Source organism: Aquarana catesbeiana, linkage group LG01, assembly GCF_042186555.1.
Source record: "Aquarana catesbeiana isolate 2022-GZ linkage group LG01, ASM4218655v1, whole genome shotgun sequence".
In the NCBI taxonomy this organism is placed as follows: domain Eukaryota; kingdom Metazoa; phylum Chordata; class Amphibia; order Anura; family Ranidae; genus Aquarana; species Aquarana catesbeiana.
This window is the reverse complement of record NC_133324.1, coordinates 175,257,489-175,277,662: the sequence shown is the minus strand read 5'-3', so window position 1 is coordinate 175,277,662 and position 20,174 is coordinate 175,257,489. Positions and strand designations below refer to the sequence as shown.

General features: G+C 41.7%; 1 protein-coding gene across 4 annotated transcripts in view; it reads right to left on the bottom strand.

Annotated features, from left to right (window-relative positions):
• PAM (peptidylglycine alpha-amidating monooxygenase) overlaps nucleotides 1–20,174 on the bottom strand; it is a 331,085-nt gene that overhangs the window by 118,592 nt on the left and 192,319 nt on the right. For all 4 annotated transcript variants that reach the window (XM_073624571.1, XM_073624572.1, XM_073624573.1 and 1 more), the window contains exons 12-14: nucleotides 18,485–18,588; nucleotides 7,789–7,973; nucleotides 7,622–7,693 (exon numbers count right to left, since the gene is read on the bottom strand). In XM_073624571.1, the coding sequence (XP_073480672.1) occupies nucleotides 7,622–7,693; nucleotides 7,789–7,973; nucleotides 18,485–18,588 (361 nt within the window). The remainder of the gene's footprint in view (nucleotides 1–7,621; nucleotides 7,694–7,788; nucleotides 7,974–18,484; nucleotides 18,589–20,174) is intronic.

The following is a 20,174-nucleotide window of genomic DNA, read 5'->3' as shown; positions in this document are numbered from 1 at the left end:
GCAGTTCTGACGTTCAGAGAGGCGCTTTCTGATGCCCCATGAGCAAGAGGTCTAATAAGGTAAAAATAGAGCTGATAAAGTAAAACTGCAATTAAAATAAAGAATGATATACTGTATACAAGGCAGTCTGTCACTAGAATTTAAATTTATGACATCTAAATTTTAGGAGTAATGAATATCGTTATCTGCATTTTTGTCATTTTTTTTAATAAAGCTGTAACTTTTACAAATGGCTTATATGCGATGCACTCAATGCAATACTGATAAGTAAACAAGTCCGTTGGGCTTATTTATACTCTTCATAATGGAGACCACATGATGTATACTAGCCTGTAAGATTGGGAGTGTAATAGGAACCAAATCGAAGCTTGGCTTCCCCGCTTCCCATATCTGAGTGATGGTCCAGCATGGCGTCCGTGCTCCAGATGACGTCAGGTATGAGGAATAGCTTAAGGAGGAGCCTGTTGTGATGTCAGTGCTGGAAGCGACTGAGAAGTTATCCTGTGTGTACCCGCGGATTTTATACCAAAAAAAGAGCTTTATATTCGGAGGATATGTTGAGTATTACTATTTCTCTAATAAACATTTTATATACAGAATTACGCTATGCAAGGTCTCTCTGTCTATTTTTAAACAAGTATACTGCGGAGCATTGATTATTGAGGTGTGCTATGGTATTGCCCGTGACAGTCCATCACCGTCGAGGATCATAGGATATTGCTATACTACGCTCAAATATACTACTATGCTCAAATTGATCTGTAGTGGATGGTCAATTTTATCTAGTAAGCCTTGTGTTTGATCCTTGTGGAGGTCTGGACACAACACATGTGTTTCCGTTGGAAGCTGCTATCACACTAAAGATTTTTTTCAATAATCACAGATTGATATCCAATCACTGGAACTATTGTGGACTTTATTTCTTATCACTATTCAGGTGATAACTTTCTTGTCTTCGCTTTTCTTATTTTAGCGCAACATTTTGTATTTAAAGTCTGTCACTAGCATTAATAGTTTTTATTTTACTGGGTTCGCGACCTTTAAACAGAGTTGAATATGTCTCGATGCTGCCAGTAGATCCATTGATTTTAACACTGTGACAACACTGTGTTCTGCAGTGAAATCATAGCAGTGTTGTTACCCTGTAAGACTCTGCACTACTTTAAATAAGCGACAAATGACCAATTGCTAATGCGACCAATGCCAACACTTCACTTTTTATGTAGTTATACCCTGTAAGTACTCCTGTAAAAGTAATAGTGTATCCCAACCCTTCTGTTGGTCAGCTTGGTCTGCATGTAAATGTGGAGAGAAAAAAAAAAAAAAAAAAATGAAGGCATGTAAAAAAAAAAAAAATTATATATAATAGGATTTTTTATATAACAGCTTACCTGTAAAATCCTTTTCTTTCGATGGATATCACGGGACACAGAGCCACAGTAATAACTGATGGGTTATGTAGGTACCATTAGGTATTAGACACTGGTCACACCCTAAGCAGGAAGTTCAACCCCCTATATAATCCCTCCCCTTCCAGGGATACCTCAGTTTTGTAGCAAAGCAATATAAGTGTATTAGAAGAGGGGCGGGACCTCTGTGTCCCGTAATGTCCATCGAAAGAAAAGTATTTTACAGGTAAGCTGTTATAAAAAATCCTATTTTCTTTCTCGAACATCACGGGACACAGAGCCACAGTAATAACTGATGGGATGTCCCAAAGCAATGCCAACTGAGGGGGGGGGGGATCACAACCAAGTAGGGTGAAATCAGACCTGAGGACCTTGTACCGCTGTCTGCAGCACACTACGCCCAAAGGCGATATCCTCATGCCTTCTCACATCCACCTGATAAAATCTGGTGAATGTATGAACTGAAGACCAGGTTGCGGCCTTGCAGATCTGAGCCATAGAGGCCTGGTGATGCACTGCCCAAGAAGCACTAATAGCCCTTGTGGAATGTGCCTTGATCTGAAACAGAGGAATCTTCTGTTTCAAACCGTAAGCCTGAATAATCAATTGTCTAATCCATTTAGAAATGGTAGCTTTTGACGCTGCCTGTCCTCTATTGGGACCCTCTGGCAACACGAACAAAATATCCGTTTTGCGAATCTGAGCAGTTGCTTCCAGATAGGTCTTGACTGCTCTTACTACATCCAAAGAATGTAGTGACCTCTCTTCCGGAGAACAGGGATCTGGAAAAAAGGAAGGCAGAACAATGTCTTGGTTTAGATGAAAATCTGAAACCACCTTCGGTAAAAAACTAGGATGAGGGCGCAATACCACTCTAGCCTTGTGTACAATCAAATAAGGCTCCTTACAGGAAAGAGCTGCTAATTCTGATACTCTTCTAGCAGAAGAGATGGCTAACAGAAAAATGAGTTTCCTTGTCAGCAAGATCAAAGGAATCTGACGTATTGGTTCAAAAGGCTGTTTCTGTAACACCGTCAGAACCAATTTCAAGTCCCAGGGGTTTAGGGGCGCCTTAACTGGAGGATTAAGACGCATCAACCCCTGCATAAAATTTCAGACCAAAGGCCAGCTTCATCTCTAATCCTAATAGTAGAAAATCAAGAATTCTACCTATGACATATTTTCTGGGATGCCAACCCCTGGATTCACACCAGGATTCATAAGCTTTCCAGACTCTATGATAAATCATTCTGGAAGCTGGCTTCCTTGCATTGATCAAAGTAGATATGACAGGTCCTGAAAGCCCACGACTCTTCAGAACGTGGGTCTCAATAGCCAAACCGTCAAATTTAGCGTTTGTAAGGCAGGATGGAACACCGGACCTTGAGATAACAGGTCTGGGCATACCGGTAGGGTCAACAGGGAACCCACCATCATCCTTACTATTTGTGCATACCAAGTCCTTTTGGGCCAAGCGGGGGCCACCAGAAGTACTGACTTCCTTTCCTACCTGATCCTGCGAAGGAGTTGTAGCAGAATAGGTGGGAATGCATAAATCAGTGAGAACCGATGCCACGGAATCACCAACGCATCCGTCCCGCATGCAAGAGGATCCCTCGTCCTTGCCACAAATCTGTCTATCTTTTTGTTGAATCGGGATGCAAAGAGATCTACATCTGGGACCCCCCATCTTTGGCATATGGCCCAAAAGACGTCGGGGTGCAGAGACCATACCCCTGGGAGTAACTGCTGGCGACTTAGATAGTCTGCCTGCCAGTTCTCTATCCCTGGAATGAAAACTGCCAATATGCATGGCACATGCATCTCTGCCCAGACTAAGATCTGGTTCACCTCCTTTTGAGCAGCTCGGCTCCGGGTGCCTCCCTGATGATTGACATAAGCCACTGCTGTGGCATTGTCGGACTGGATCCTGACCGGGCAACCCTGTAGCCTGAGAGTCCAGGCTTTTACTGCTAGATATACCGCCCGGATCTCCAGAATCGTCCAGGTAACCGGTAGAAAGGATTTCCCCTTCTGCAGGTTTTCGGGTATGAGCCACCAATTGAGGCTCTGACGCACCGCATGGGACAGGTGCATCGGAAAGTCTAATGCCTGAAACTTCTTGTTCCAGGCCGACAGAATACTGTGTTGCAGTAGTCTTGAATGGAACTGAGCATAGGGAACTGCTTCGAATGAAGACACCATCTTCCCCAGCAGCCTCAAAGGCGGACAGAAGGACCCTTCTTGGTCCTGACTGTGAGAATCAGCTCCCTTAAAGCAGTGGTCTTTGCCTGAGGGAGAAATACTTTCTCCTGGCTTGTATCTATGATCAGACCCAAATACTCCAGTCTTCTTACTGGTTTTAGGAAAGATTTTTCTAGGTTGACGATCCAACCTAGATGTTCCAGATACTTGACCGTGGTCCTCAAGTTTCCGTTCAAGGAAGCTACCAACCGGTCTATCAAGAGCAGGTCGTCTAGGTATGCTATGACAGTTATACCCTGAGCCCTTAATCTGGCCAGAGGAGGAGCCAAGATCTTTGTGAACACTCGAGGTGGAGTGGCTATCCCAAAAGGCAGAGCCACAAACTGGAAATGGCGCCTTCCTATCTCGAAGCGTAGAAACTTCTGATGAGCAGGAAAAATGGGCACATGTAGGTATGCATCTCTGATGTCTATCAATGCCAAAAATTCTCCTCCCTGCAGGATGGAGACTACTGTCCGAATTGATTCCATGCGGAAGGACTGTATCCTTAGGAATCGATTCAGATCTCTTAAATCCAGAATGGGTCTGACATCCCCATTTGGTTTTTGGACCGTAAAAAGGTTAGAATAGAAGCCCAATCCCTGATCCTTTGTGGGAACCACCATAATGACCTCTTGCGACAAAAGTCGCTCTAACGCTAGAAGGAGCGACTGCTTCGTCTCTGGGGACACTTGATCTGAGGAAACGAGGAGAGGGAAATTCTTGGAACTCCAGCTTGTACCCTAAGGTTACCGTGGAGATTACCCATCTGTCCTGGAAGTCCTCCTGCCAGAGCTTTGAGAACTGTAGCAGTCTTCCCCCCACTCGAGCGAGCGGGGGCACCCTTTCATGAAGAGGTCTTCTTTTGTCCCTGGGGTTGACTCTTGTTTCTTGCCCCAGATGGAGGAGGCCGTCGTGACTGCCTGGAGGCTGAAGCCCCTGGTGCTGGGGAAAGAGACCGTTTGAAAGAGGGGCGCTTACTCTTCTTCTTAACAGGTAAGAGAGTGCTTTTCCCACAAGAGATTCTCTTGATATAGTTATCCAAGTCTTCTCCAAACAACCTTGCACCACGAAAAGGTAACCCAGCCAACAGCTTCTTACATGGTGCTTCGGCTGACCAATTTTTCAACCATAAGATTCTACGCATATGTACCAACCCAAGTGAAAGACGAGAGGTTTTCATGATAGAATCTCTGATGGCGTCAACAACATAACATAAGGCCGCTGGAAGGTTAGCGAACCCCTGGGCCTGCTGTTCAGGTAAAACTTTGATGACCTGCTTAACATGGTCTCTTAAGTATTGACAGACTCCAATCGCTGCCACTGCAGGTTGAGCCACTGATCCTGCTAAGGAAAAAACATCCTTTAATAAGCATTCCATCTTTTTATCCACAGGATCCCTGAGCATCTGAGCGTTTTCTACAGGACAAGTCAGACTACTATTTACAGAGGAAATGGCCGCATCAATGGCCGGCATTCCCCACATCTTAATAAATTTTTCTTCCATAGGATAAAGTGTTGAAAACTTTTTTGGTGTAAGAAATCGCTTATCTGGGTGATCCCACTCAGAATAAAGGAGCTTTTCAAGTAAATTATGAACAGGAAAAGCATGTGCTGTTTGAGAGGGTTTCAGCGACCCCAAAGAAGAAGAGGATTCCTTCACAGATTCAGGTATGGGCAACTTAAATGTGGAGCGGACCAATCCAGTAAGGATCACTAAGACCCTCTCCTCTTGGGAAGCCGAAGAGGGTCCCTCTCCACCTGATTCCTCCGAAGAGGAATCATCCATCCCATCCTGATCCTCTGAAAGGGATTTGTCTCCTTTATCCCAGAGCTCCTCTACCTGAGGGTCTTGGGAAACAGAGGCAGGCCTAGTACGTTTCTTTCCACTGAGTGAAGTAATCACGGCCATTAATCTTTCCTCTAACCCAGTAATGGTTGAGGAAAAAAACCTCTTGTGTAATGTATACAGGGGCTGAAGTGCCAGAAGCAGGTGTAGCCCCTGACCCCGACGGCTCTCCCTAACCAGCTGTCCCTGGCCCCTCATGGGGGGGGGGGGGGAGGATGTAGCAGAAAGGGGGTCCTCAGAACCTGAACGAGATCCCCTAGTGTCTCTGGTTCTGGGGGTACTTGAACCTCTTCTACCCATAGTGCAAAGCAACAAGGTGTGAGGTATCCAAAAATGAACACTGACTGCTGAGCAATGTAGTCCGGCAAGCCCTGCTACCAAATGCCCAGTCTGGTGTTCCCTTAGTAAATGCAGCCTAGGAGAATGCCTGTGTCCCACCTTACATGCGACCGCCAGCTCTGTGTCCCTCCAAAGGCTCAGAGCACCTGTAAAGCACCCTTCTGGGACAAGCCTGGAGGAAGGCTGGGGGTGGAGGAAGAAGGAGGAGGCCGGCAGTGATGGGGCCTGCATTGCAATGGCGGCCTGGCGGCGGTGGTGACAGAGTGGTTTAAAACCGTCTTACAGCCTATCTGTAGCCTCCCCCTAGCCTGGGGGGAATATCCCAGAGGAAAAAAAAACCCATCCCATCCTACCTGGAGCTAGCCGGAGGAGCTGTGCAGCGTTGAACGCTGAGACAGATCAGCATGAGAAGGTATGTGCTCTTGGCAGCCCCCGGTGGTCACAATAGGTATAGCATGCATTTACCTTAAAGGAGAAAACCTACTAAAAATCAAAAATTCTGTGGAATTTCCTCTTACCTTATCCAGCCGCAGGGTTCTGTATACACAGACCCAATCTTCACCTCTCACGGTGGGCTCCGTTTAAAAAAAACGTCATAGACCGGGGCCCCCTACAAATAGGGGGATCCTGCAGTTCTGGCCCTGTAAGGCACCCAGCTAGAAATTAGGAGATTTAAAGCCATTTTCTGATCTGCGGGGTCCTGCTCTCTAAAAAGAGAAGCGTTACAGGTAAAACCTTGTTTCTTCGGACACGAGGCCCGGGTACCATCCAATTCGGCCATGAAAGGACACTTTGAATGGATCCGGTTCGCCTGGCTTGCCCCAGTATAGGATATCAGGATATTCCCTTTGGAGCTTCAGCACAGGACATCTTTACATGTCCAACACCTAAGACACTGGCGTAAAAACTGAGGTATCCCTGGAAGGGGGGGGATTATATAGGGGGTTGAACTTCCTGCTTAGGGCCTGGCCTGGCATTGGACCACTGTTCTGTCTATCATAGGAGCCGGGCCAGGAGGCGGGACCGTGAGTGACTGTGAGCGCCAGGTACACAGGAGATCGCGGCTCTGTGTAATCTGCCACTGGTGAGGCTGCAATGATGGGAAAAAGCAAGGCTGCAAATGGGTACCGATCAGGCTGCATTGGTGGGCAATGATCAGGCTGCAATGGAGAGGCTGCAGATGGGCACTGATCAGGCTGCATTATTGGGCAATGGTGAGGCTGCAGATTGGCACTGAGCAGGCTGCAATGGATAGGCTGCACATGGGCACTGAGCAGGCTGCATTAATGGTCATTGGTGAGGCTGAAGATGGGCATTGATCAGGCTGCATTGATGGGCAATGGTGAGGCTGCAGATGGGCATTGATAAGACTGCATTGATGGGCTGTGACCCTTATTTTGCGTCAAAGTTCTTTATTTAAAATGCAAGTTTTTTCCTGAAACTTCCCTCCTAAAATGAAGGTGCACGCTATACGCCGATAAATTCGGAATATAGAATACTAGCATTACATTGTATTCATTTCCTAAAGTTACCAGATTACCATATTTTCCTTTACAGTAGTATAATCAATGAGGATGTGCAAAATTAATCCGTAGCAATTATATTTTAGTTTACTGTTGCCATAGCCACATCAAAGTAGATTTCCGATTAGATGATGTGGTATAATGTATATTCTCATTACTCTCAGAATTGCCAAATTAAATCATTTAGTGCAAGTACAAAACAATGCAATAAAATATTTTTTGTAAAATTTTTATGTATGTGCATATATTGAACATACCCTGATCCATCACTTGCTCCTCTTCCCTTTTAGGCTGTTGCTGTATATTTCTTTCTTCATGTTCCTTCATATCTTTAACAGAAACATAAAACAGATATTCTAATGTAAAAGCTTCCAATAGCTACCTGAAAGTTCAGCGCAAAAAACAAATGCATAGAAATACGTACGTTTGTGACTGCCGTGTCCCATTACCATATCAGGACTAACAGGGACTGGGATGTTGGCTATCTCAGGGATGTGACGAAATAAGGCTGGGTCCCCCGTCCGCACACATGTCATGTAAGAACTGGCATGAGTAGCTTCCATGTAATACATTATATACAGGTTGCACATTTCATCACTGGAAGTGCCTCTGTTATAAATAGAGAAAGCAAATTACCATCATCCAACACAACAAATTAAAATACAAAAGCACTTCTGTCATGCCTCTAATAAAAATAAACAGAATTATCTCACCTCCTTGACAGAACAGATACTGTATACTGTATTAAGACAAAGGACAAAATGTACAGCAACTACAGAATTTTAATAATATTAAATATATAATATTAATTGGGCTGGGGATTTACAACACATTTCTTATCCTGGCAGTACTTTCACAAGTCCCATAAAGACAATTATTTTTGTAATTATTACATTGGCTATTTTTTCTCTAGTTTTGATCGAAAATTGTGAAAGTTATTTAATGGTGCTGTGCATAGTTTTACTTTCCTGCCACTAGCTTGCCCCAGGAGAATACTTGAATATAGTCTCATACAAAATGATCAGGCCTCTGCAAGAACTTCCATTTGAAAATACCAATTCTATTCCTTCTCACTTGAGACTATTAATCTACACTACCACCTTTTCAGTCTGAAAGCAGTGGCCACACATATATTTATAATTCTGGCCAATATTCGTTTTTAATGTTACCAAAGCCTTACAGTGTGAGGGCCTACATCAAGGTTTCTCAACTAGGGTTCCTCCAGAGGTTGCTAGGGGTTCCCTGAGCAATGAGCAATTTCTAACTCTCAGAGGAGTCCCCCTCCAATACCATTAATCTTTTTAGCCATTTGTAAGGGGGTCAATCTTCCCAATGATCAAATGTAAGAAGCAATCTTCCCATTAACCATCACACTGATGTATCATGAGAGGTAGATCTAGTAACTCTTAGCAAGGGTTCCCTCCATGTTAAAAAGGTTGAGAAAGGCTGGCCTACATAAACAATCCATTTGATTTGTAATTAGTCAGGCAAGCCATCATACTTCAAAATTCTTGGAAAAAAAGAGGCAATATGACCAGCCTAATGCAATAGCTCAGAACAACTTTTGACAATTACAGCCCTGTCTGTCAGTTTTGTAGAGGATAAACTACAAATTCAAATACATGTATTCACAGCCTTTCATTATGCTGTACCACCAGACAATTTTTTATTTTGATTTCCACCTACCTCCCCTATATGTGCCTTCTAATATAACACAGAGTTATGGCTCTCAGCTTCCTTATAACTGCCTTCCAATCACATTCTTTGTCCTGCTTTACTTCTATGAAGTCTATGGAATTTACCACCCCAAACAACCTGCCCTAATTTTCCAAGCTTTAGTGATGACATATTCCTAAAAGAGACGTACGGGAATTAGTTTTCTTTGTAGAATCATACTTACCTAGCTGGATGGTGCATTTGTCCCCCACCGGCTCTAACACTGAGAACCGAGCAATCAAACACCGCCGATCCCACATTATTCATTGCTGCAGTTCCATGCTCTCTGCTTTGCCCCCCCCCCCCCCCTCACTGGGTGGATCTTTCCCGAGCCTGGAACAGCTCTGTGATACCAGCAGACATCGGACGTCAGCCCGCTGTCTGCTGGAAACGGGTCACATGAGTGCAGAACGAACTGCACTCCTGTGATTCCCAGGAGGAGTACAGCCACACAAGCTTTGACTGTACTTTTACTTTAAGAATGCCTAGCAAGTTATTTAAGTGCCCTTTATTCTTGAACATCTTAATAAAATTGGCAATACTTCCCGATTTTGCTATCTTGTATTTCAAACAGCAGTTTATTATCCATTTTTATCCATTATTGTTCACTTGGCAGGATCTATTTGGGATGAACAATTCATGCAGCCCCAACATAAATGTATGTCCAATAATTAGACAAAAAAACATTATTAACTGCAGGTGAAACCAACATTTAAAAGCTGCAAACAGATGTCAGTAACATCAGTGTGTCAGTAACATCAGTGTGACATATCAGAATAATTTAAAATTCTTTAACAGATGCATCTGACATGCAGTTGACCTCATTCTGACTTGCATCTGGCCTGCTTCATGTTGTTTTTACATTCCCATAGGTATGGGAATTCAAAAATCATCTGACGTGAACAAAAAGTCTTTACACAGGCCTTTACAATAAACTACTTTTAAGGTATCCCCTGTAAAAAAAAAAAAAATCAAGTTTGCCATTTTGAACATTCCTACACACATCTCAGGAACATAAATGAATATGATTAAAAGAAAGCTGTCATGAGATAAACACTCAGACTGCCTTTTTAACCTAAAGATGAAAGCTGCACCCATATCAGTTATGCTGACCACCTGGTTTCTATGCTTTCTGAGAAAAAAAATATAGTAAAGGTCTTGCAAGCTACCAAATCAAAGTTCCCCTATCTTATAATAGTATATTGACAGCTGCTAGCACTAATCACGTCTGATACCAACGTGTGAAAATCACAGATAAATAAATCATGTGCTGCGCTATCCCCTTAGGGTCCTTTCACACTGGGGTGGTTTGCAGGCGCTATTGCGCTAATAATAGCGCCTGCAAACCGACCCGAAAGTGCCGCTGCTTTGTATCCAGTGTGAAAGCCCCGAGGGCTTTCACACTGGAGCGGTGCGCTGGCAGGACGGGAAAAAAAAGTCCTGCCAGCAGCATCTTTGGCGCAGGGAAGGAGCGGTGTATTCAAATCAATGGGACAGCGCGGCTATACCGCCGGCAAAAGGCACTGCATAGGCGCTTTGCGGTGGTTTTTAATCCTTTCTCGGCCGCTAGCCGAATACCGACGCTAAAGCACCGCTAACAATAGCCGACGCCGCCCCAGTGTGAAAGGGGCCTTAATGATCTGCTGAACCTGCAGCAAAAACCTAAAAAACAAAATAGTTAAAGTGATGTGCCTATAAATCAAATCCAAGAATATAATAATAATAATAATATATAAGCGACTAAAGTCGACATTCAGCTTTCAACATTATATAGCATGAATATACACACATTTCATAAAATATAAATAATGATACAAAAGTGATCCATAAAGTGCTTAAGTGCATATAAGTTCATGACACCCTGACCACTCAGGATCAGTTTTCAGTGTCCTTAATACAGCAATAATAAACGTGACTTGATAGGTGACTGTAAATATAGCGATTTGAGCAGTGTTTGGACCCTGCGACCTGACCTGGAATCAGTTTTGATGATTCAAAAGTGTGTATTGACTAAACTTAATTGCGAGGTCACACGCTCTGAGCTGAGCGACCATTACCTTGAGGTGGGGAACACCTGAGTGTAATCAGTGCTGCAGATGGCTATATTCACAGTCACCTATCAAGTCACGTTTATTTTTGCTGTATTAAGGACACTGAAAACTGATCCTGTGTGGTCAGGGTATCACGGACTTATATGTAATTGAGCACTTTATGGATCACTTTTGTATCAATATTTATATTTTATGAAACGCTATATGATGTTGAAAGCTGAATGACGACTTTAGTCACTTATATATTATTATATTCTTGGATTTGATTTATAGGCACATCACTAACAATTTTGTTTTTTAGGTTCTATGCTTTCTGAGTCACAAACTAGGAACAACAATGCAAAAAGTAAAGTTTGAACTCCATATTCACATACTTGTCTCTAGTCAGTGGCTCTATGTTGAACCAAAACAACTAGCATTTTTAGGAGCTCAATGGCAGCACATTTTGGAGCTTGACATTACCGAATATACAACTTTCTGGGCAGTTGTTCCATACAGCAATACTGAGAAGTAGATCACACTATTGGTTACTAAGCTTTCTAAGCCCTTACTGTATTTTATGCACTCATTGAAAAGATAACTTTTTGTTTCTATCAAAGGACCAAAAACCCCTCCACAGTTATTCAGCTTGGGAGTGAGCCTAGGGGGGAGGAGCCAAGAGCGCCGATGAGGGAACTGAGAAAAAGTGGATTGGGGATGCTCTGTGCAAAACCACTGCACAGAGCAGGCAAGTATGACATGTTTGGTTTTTTTTTTCTAATTTACCTTTACAATCGCTTTAAACTACTGAAACCTTGTTTCAAATCTAAATCTTACAACTGTCCATTTAAATGCTTTCTAGCTCTTTAGAACATATAGATGATCCAAGTACAATGTACTGCACATGTGTATTTATTCTTGCGAGGTAGTCTAGTGAATGCTACTGTTATTAGCCCAAGGAGACTCCCCTCCATCCTGCTGGAGGCTTACTGCAGAAAATAGGAAGCTCTTGGAGCCATGGAATTTATATCTGTAGATAGCAGTTCCTTATTAATTATTCATTTCAGTGGAAAGACATATTTGCCAAGGATGCTTTGTCAAGGGAGCTATATGTGTGAAATGAATTTAAAAACCTAAAAAAAAAAGAGAAGATTAAAAGCAACATTGGTCTTTGAAGTCTTTTGACCGTCATTGACTGCCAATAAGCGTATACTGAAATAATTCCCACGCAAGTCCTGGCTACAGTGGACCAGATACAACAACCTGAGAGTTCTCTAGCTGATTAATGTCCCAGCATGCTGCCTCAGACACCATTGATCTATTCCTGGGCTTAGCAAGCCATTTTCTATATCTGATCCAACAAAAATGTATAATAACACGGTTTATAGGTTATATGATAGATAGATATTTCCTCTAATGTATATATAATTTTTTTAAATTTAGCATGTGCAGGGATCACCACTATAATAGATAGATATAGCTATATATATATATATATATATATATATATATATATATATATATATATATATATATATATATATATATATATATATATATATATATATATATATATATATATATATATATATATATATATACACACACACACGCAGACGATAATGATATAGATATATATACATCGATATCTAACTATATCTATATCACACACACACACACAGTAAAACCTTGGATTGCGAGCATAATTAGTTCAGAAAGCATGCTTATAATCCAAAGCACTCGTATATCAAAGCGAATTTCCCCATAACAAATAATGGAAACTCCGATGATTCATTTCACACCCTGTCCACATAGACCATCCTCCGCACCACCAACTCTCACTGCATTCAGTCTACAATTGTGACTGGGAACATTACCCTGCAGTAGAGCGATCTAAAAGCGAGGCTTGACGTGCTCGTGGAGCACAGCATGGAAAGGATGACATCGATGGCGGTGCGGAGGATGGTCTATGTGGACAGCTTTAACCCGGTATACTCAGTTGTGACATGACGCTACTTGAATATCAAGACATCGCTCCTTTATTAAGTCAAAATTTATATAAAAAACAAAGACTCTCAGACAAAGTTACACACATACTATATACACACACACACACACACACACACACACACACACACACACACACATATATATATATATATATATATATATATATATATATATACACACACATACATACACACACACATATATACACATATACACACCCTCTGTAATAAAATTATTTAGCCTCCCACTATCCCTTTATAGTCCTATACCCTTGTATGTTTTGCTGCATTATTGTTTTTGTTTAGAAAAGCCTTAAAATACCCTTTTTTCTCTCAATGGAAATATGTTACTTGCCGTTCCATACCAGTGCTCTATGCTGGCATAGCTGAGCAACAGCCACACCCCTTGGCGGGAGTGTTTTCAAAGAGGGACAGAGGGATAGTGTCCATCGAGATCTGTGCCGAGTACAGAGTACACCATCTGGTGCTTATTGGACTACACAGTTCTTTTTAGTCAGTTTGCACAACTGCTGTAACAGGAAAGTGAAGGTAAGACTATGAAACTGGAGATTATTAGTAGGTAAATCCATTTGTTACTTCAATTTTATTTTACCATCCTAAACATCTAAGGAGCCCCTACAACTCTTGAGTTCTCCTGACCATGCTATTAGACTTGCAAACATTTTTTTATATATTTAAATAGTCCCTCAAAAGTTAGTTCTTCAAAATTGGGTAACCTTCTTCCTTCTCTACCCCACATAACTTGGGGTGTACCAACCACCACCATTAGCCAATGCCTTTGCTTCCACCTAGTTAATCTTGTGTATACCCTACAACTTGCAACCTTATAGATGTGATGTGCATGTGTTTAAGTCTTCAAATTTTCCAATTTCCACCCACTATTATTAATACATAGAGCTGTGTAATATATTAGCTATAAAATATATATATATATATATATATATATATATATATATATATATATATATATATATATATATATATATATATATATATATATATATATATTATTAGTAGCTGCATGTGCAGAAATGCTCGACAACTTGATCTTAAATAAAAATAAAATGCATATAAATATTATTTTGGTAGATTTATATGCCTACAAATGTGTAAGATGAAACACTGTTCGGAAGATGTTTTACCGGCCAAGGGTTGCATAGTTCTGTCCATTCAGTCCTAAAACGTTCACAGCTCTGTCACAGAGCACGCTTTTGCCTGGTATGGGAGGGAACCTGATCTTCCTCTGTTGCAGGTCAGTAACACTTATAAGGTCTTCTCCTGTCACTCTGCTTTATCCTATCAGCATGCTACTTGCATTGCCTCACAAATGATTTGCTTTAAATGTGCACATTAAAAAAACAAATCATAATTTAACATCACTGATTTTTAAAAAAAAACAAAGTAATATAGTTGTTTTGTTTAAGCACGGCCCCAATACCAATTAATTGTCATTATACTATATTAAAATTCCACTCAGCACCAAGTTAATGAACAATTAACAGGTACTCTGTTTCTAGAAGGTACTAGAAGGTCTGTACTACAAAAACCTTCCGGCATCATTCCAGCTGTCGATAACTTGTATTCCTGTGCAAGGACTAAAAAACATCTTTTTTGTTTATATACTGATAATCAGACTAGCGACTGGGTCTGTTGGGATTGTTAGAGGAAGTACGAGGGAGGATATTTCTCTGCTGTGAAAAATATACCAGTGCCGTCCTTTCCAGTGGTATCTAGCAAAATTCACTTATTTACCATAGCAACAGTAATGATATGAGGCAAGAGGAACAAAAAAACGGAGGGCTACAAAAGGGGAATTGGCTTCTTCCGTGCACTGAAAGCAGAGAGCCCCCAAGAGACCACACAAGTCATTCGCCAACCTATGTGCTTGCTACTGATGCTGTGAAAACGGCTCGGCATGATGTGTGCGTGGAATATCTGTCATTCTAATAGCTTTCTCCCTGTTCACATACACCAGCAGAAATACACATACTCTTCACAATCTCACCCACAGCCACAGGAGACAACCTTCTGGCACAAAGCTTTGAAAGAACGGGTTTAATACCATTGATTTTCTGCCTCTTGCAAGCTGGCAACACAATGTTTTTTCTTTTTTATGAATAACAGATAGGGGAATAAAATAAAAATAATATAAAAAAACCCACAAGAAAACACTTTTTACAAAGCCCAGAGGACACGGCTGACCCATACATGTTAACCGATTTTGTCTTGTATAAAATCACAGAGGGAGAACAAAATCTGCCCAAGGAAAACACAAACTACAGTCACACTAACCATATACCCAAAAGAAACATGTCTAGAAGCACATGCAAGACAGAGGCACCTACATCTCAGCCACTGTGCCTCAACCCACTTACCATGATCTCCACCCGTCCCATCTGCAAATGAAAAGCAGACAATGCTCAGATGTCAAGAAAAAAATCTAAGTGCAAAATAGGGAATCTGCTGCCTGGCAGCCATAAGCCTAGTATACACAAAAAGAATATTAGACAAATGATTGTCTGTTTTTGTATGCTCATATTGAAAACCAATAGGTTACTAAAAGGAAAAAGTAAGATCAGCGCTACATCACAAGGAGAAATAGCTGCTAGCAATAAAAGGAAATACACAATCTCTATACACAAAAAAAACAAAATTGCAGCGCTTCCAACAATCAGACAAAATGGTCCATAAACAGTGCGGTGCTCCTTTAGATGTGCATATAGGAGAAATGGCAACTCACCAGAAGCAGGTGCTGTCTCATTCAAGAGAACAGTCATTACACTTTATGCAATTTAATGCAGATGTGATTCTCAGTGTTAATCCATGTCTGGTATCAAATGTTGCCACCTCCTCAGAATCATGTGCAATGATATCCAACCATAGGAAAGAAAAGTCTCATAGCATAGTAATTAGCAGGTATTCAATATAATAGTGAAAATGATTAACCATGATAGTGGCAAAGGTCATTAAATCCGTGCCATACACTATGCAGCCAGCATGCTCAACAGGGATGAATGAGGACAACACCACCTGTATCCTTTATCCAGGGTCTCTCATTCAGATATCCCTAGGGCACATATAGCCACTCACACCACCAAATGATACCATTAGACAGAAGAAATACGGTATCATAGTGCAGTGTTAAAATTAATACACCAGCTGTAGACAAAACGCCAGTATAAAACAAACAATGCCGCTTGCAACTCACATCCAAAACACCACCACAACAGGTGGTGTGATGTCACCTGAACAGCTCGGCCCAATGTGTTTCCCAGCCAATGTGCATCCTCAGGGGCAGTAATCGGTTACTAAAGTTACGAAAATTCCCGTATGACAGAATACAACTTCAGAAGTGATGTTATGTATTGTTTTCTTTCATATCTGAGTGGTCTTGGATTTCCATTTTTTTAATTTATTTTTTTATCAGATTTTATTTAATTTTGCTTATAGTTACAGATATTTGCTAAACATAAAACAAAAACACCAACATTTTTTATGGACGAATATTGTACTGATTTTCCAAAAATCATATGTTCTGTTATCGTACAAGAAAAATTGTTGTGCTTGTCTCTTCTGATATTTTTGCATGAATTGTCGTGGTTGGCTCTCAAAAGCGGTGTACGAACGATCAGATTATCGGATGATCACTCCAAAAGCAGTATTTTTCGTCATATTTTATCATCGTCTGTACTAGGCAACACACACACACACACATTCTATGAGTGAGCATGTCTTTGTGTTCAATTACATAGTTATCTCCAGGAACCACGACAAAGTGCCTAGTAAAAAACCTATGATCCACCAGCTGGACGTGTCTGAGGTTTGATGGTGCCTATCATGACTACTGCCTGTCACAGCTCGGCAAAATTTATCTAATGTCTATCAAGACCTAAAGAATAGAACTTGGGTGCACAAAAGAAGAATTCAGGTGCTGAAGGACCTATTTAGGAGTTGGAGGAATGCTTAAAAGCAGCAAGAATCAGAAGTAAGGTAACATCAGCAATTTAATTAAAATTACCATCTTGCTACCCAAGATCAGACTTGGATGGGCTTTTGTAGCAGTACAACTCCTCCAGGTTCACACGCAAAGGTTCTTCGTATTCATCCGTGGTATATTTATAACAGGAACATACCCAAAGCCACAGCTCCATGCAAAACTCACCCCTCCAATACATAAACAGTTTGAGTGCTGGCCACTATGGTCCATCGCCACGCCCCATCAGAAATATAAGAAAATGTATCAGACACACTCCACTCTTAGCTACTCTTGCCGCATTTATTAGTCGTCAATAAAACGATTGCATACAATGTTTCCACCTGGGAACCAACCTTCCTTGACATGCTTCACCACTCCTGGCTTGCTCCCAATTATAGGGTAAATATATTTAACCTGAGCTGCATTCACCAATTATTGCCACACAGAAATTCAAAAAAATTGAACCAACAACCGTATTGGCGTTAAATAAGGAAGACATATTTATTCCTATTTTCTTCTGGTTTCCACAAAGGAACCAATTTCATCAGTACCTACTGAGTTTCATTCAGAACCTCATTATAAAAGTCAGCACCAATGTATTATAGACTGCAATAAGTGAATTCTGTTGGCTCTCTTGATTGAGTGTAATCCCTGTTCACAAATACACATTACCCTATATTTTAGGCTACAATAATACATCGCTTGTTGTGGTTACGGCTTCCTATTTCCCCACTTAGTTACTACAGTATGTACTGGAACACCTTTGTAATACAGTTTAGTCCATGATCTCCATTAGAAAAGAGCTTATTTACTTTGGAACCACAAATTCCTTTTATCCAAAAGGTTGCACACTGAATTAATATTTTCTACGAATATAATTGGGCATGTAAATTAATGCATGCACGCCATATTAAGATAGCAAAAATTGGTACTGTATTACAAGATGTGTTCCACTTCGTAGCATACATGAAAACCTTTCCACAAAAGAATAATATACTACATTATATAGGCTATAAATAGGCAGATTTGTTATATATGATTTCTTGTGGCCATGTCAGCTTAAACATAAACAGGAATAACATGATGCACAGAACAATGCCATGACGCACAAACCAGGACCACGTAGGAATGAAAAAATTCAGGTTTTACAGATTGTTCCAATTTAATTCCTACATACCTCCCCACATAATCTGGAAAATTACTTCAGTCTTGTTTATAAAATCTGACCATGACTGAAGCCCTCTATGCTTGAATGGTTGTATTAGGTTTTGGAAATTGTGCAGTTTTGAAGATCTAAGGCAAAGCTATCACCAGCTAGCCTGTGTCTGCAATTCACTAATCTGAACTTGTTACATCATGGAAACATACCCAATATATGTATTAGATGTTCTTCCGTCACCTGTGAAGACACATCTGGCTGCCAGAACATCACCAGCGTGAACATCAAGAGGATGTTCCACAGCATAAAATGCCTATAAAAAAAAAAAAATGTACATTTTAAAATATCACTGACCATACAAATTATACAATTATGGTACACTCACTCTGCCAACCCATATTTAAAGAACTCCAGGAAAAGAAAAAATGCTCCCTTGCAGAGGGGTTTCAGGAGCTAAACGCTCGTTTAGATCTAGGGGCCACAAAAAGCAGTTTTACTTACCCGATCCTCAACTCTTGAAGGTTCCTTCCAGGCTGTAAGACTGGTACCCACAACCTCTTCTCTGTACTACAGCGGTCACAGGTCCTCAGATGTCATTGAATCCACTGCCAGAGAGAAGGGGAGAAGAGGAGAGAACCAGCTACTGGGAGAGCGGAGTATTGGGTAAGTAAAATCACTTCTCCTGGTCCCCTAGACCTAAACGAGCATTTAACCCTTGCGGTGACAGGGCAGACTCACTGCAAGTGAGAATTTTTACTTTTCCTGAAGCTGGGCTTTAATGGACATCTCTTTTAAACAGCATAGATCTAGATTTAGGATGTAAAAAAGGGTGCCTATAATAAATGCCTTGGTATCTGAAGGAGATATAACACCGGGCCAATTAGGTTGGAATGCACAGAAGCATTGCTTCTATATATAGAGCACTGGATGTCATTGTGCAGAGGTAGTAAACAGCACTGGGAGACCTAGTGACAAGCAAAGGGTGCCCGGAAGAACAGGGACTCATCCAATGGAGGACAGGCAGGTTTGAGCCACATGGGAAAGAGACTGCAAGCAGTCAGAGGTTCCGTGCATGTGTTGGCCTGTGCTGTTGGAACTTGGAGCACTCTTTGGGTTGACATATTGGGCTGTTGTGTCAACTATTACTGCAAAGGCAGCATTGCAGGAAAACAACCTTTGAATGCGTGGCCAGATCAGAATGCTCTATTGGCTGGTAAGCCTTGTCCTAGGATTGTGCATGTTGCAATGAAAGATGTGAGTGCTATGTTTACATTTGTTTAGCGTAATAAATTCTTTTTTTATGTACAGTAGGTGACCGCGATATTGCGTCAATCTCACCGCTGTTATCGCCGAGATTTGACACCTGCAAGCCCTGTCGCGCGAGCCAGCGCCAAGCTGGCTCGCTCATCGGGAAAGGAAAAATGTGTTTTTTTCCTTTCCCGATGAGCGACAGGTATTGCTGGCAGGTGTTTGGTATGAATCATGAACCAAGAGCATACCAGGTCCTTAGGTCTGGTATGGATTTTTAAGGGGAACCCCCATGCTGAAAAAACGTTGTGGGGGTCCCCCCAAAATCCATACCAGACCCTTATCAGAGCATGCAGCCCAGCCGGTCAGGAAGGTGGGTGGGGACTAGCGAGCACCCCCCCTCCTGAACCGTACCAGGCCGCATGCCCTCAACATTGGGGGGCACCCTGCGCCCCCCCACCCCATGGCACCTTGTCCCCATGTTGATGAGGACAAGGGCCTCTTCCCGACAACCCTGGCCGTTGGTTGTCGGGGTCTGCGGGCGGAGGGCTTATCGGAATCTGGGAGCCCCCTTTAATAAGGGGGCCCCCAGATCCCCGCGCCCCACCCTATGTGAACGAGTATGGGGTACATCGTACCCCTACCCATTCA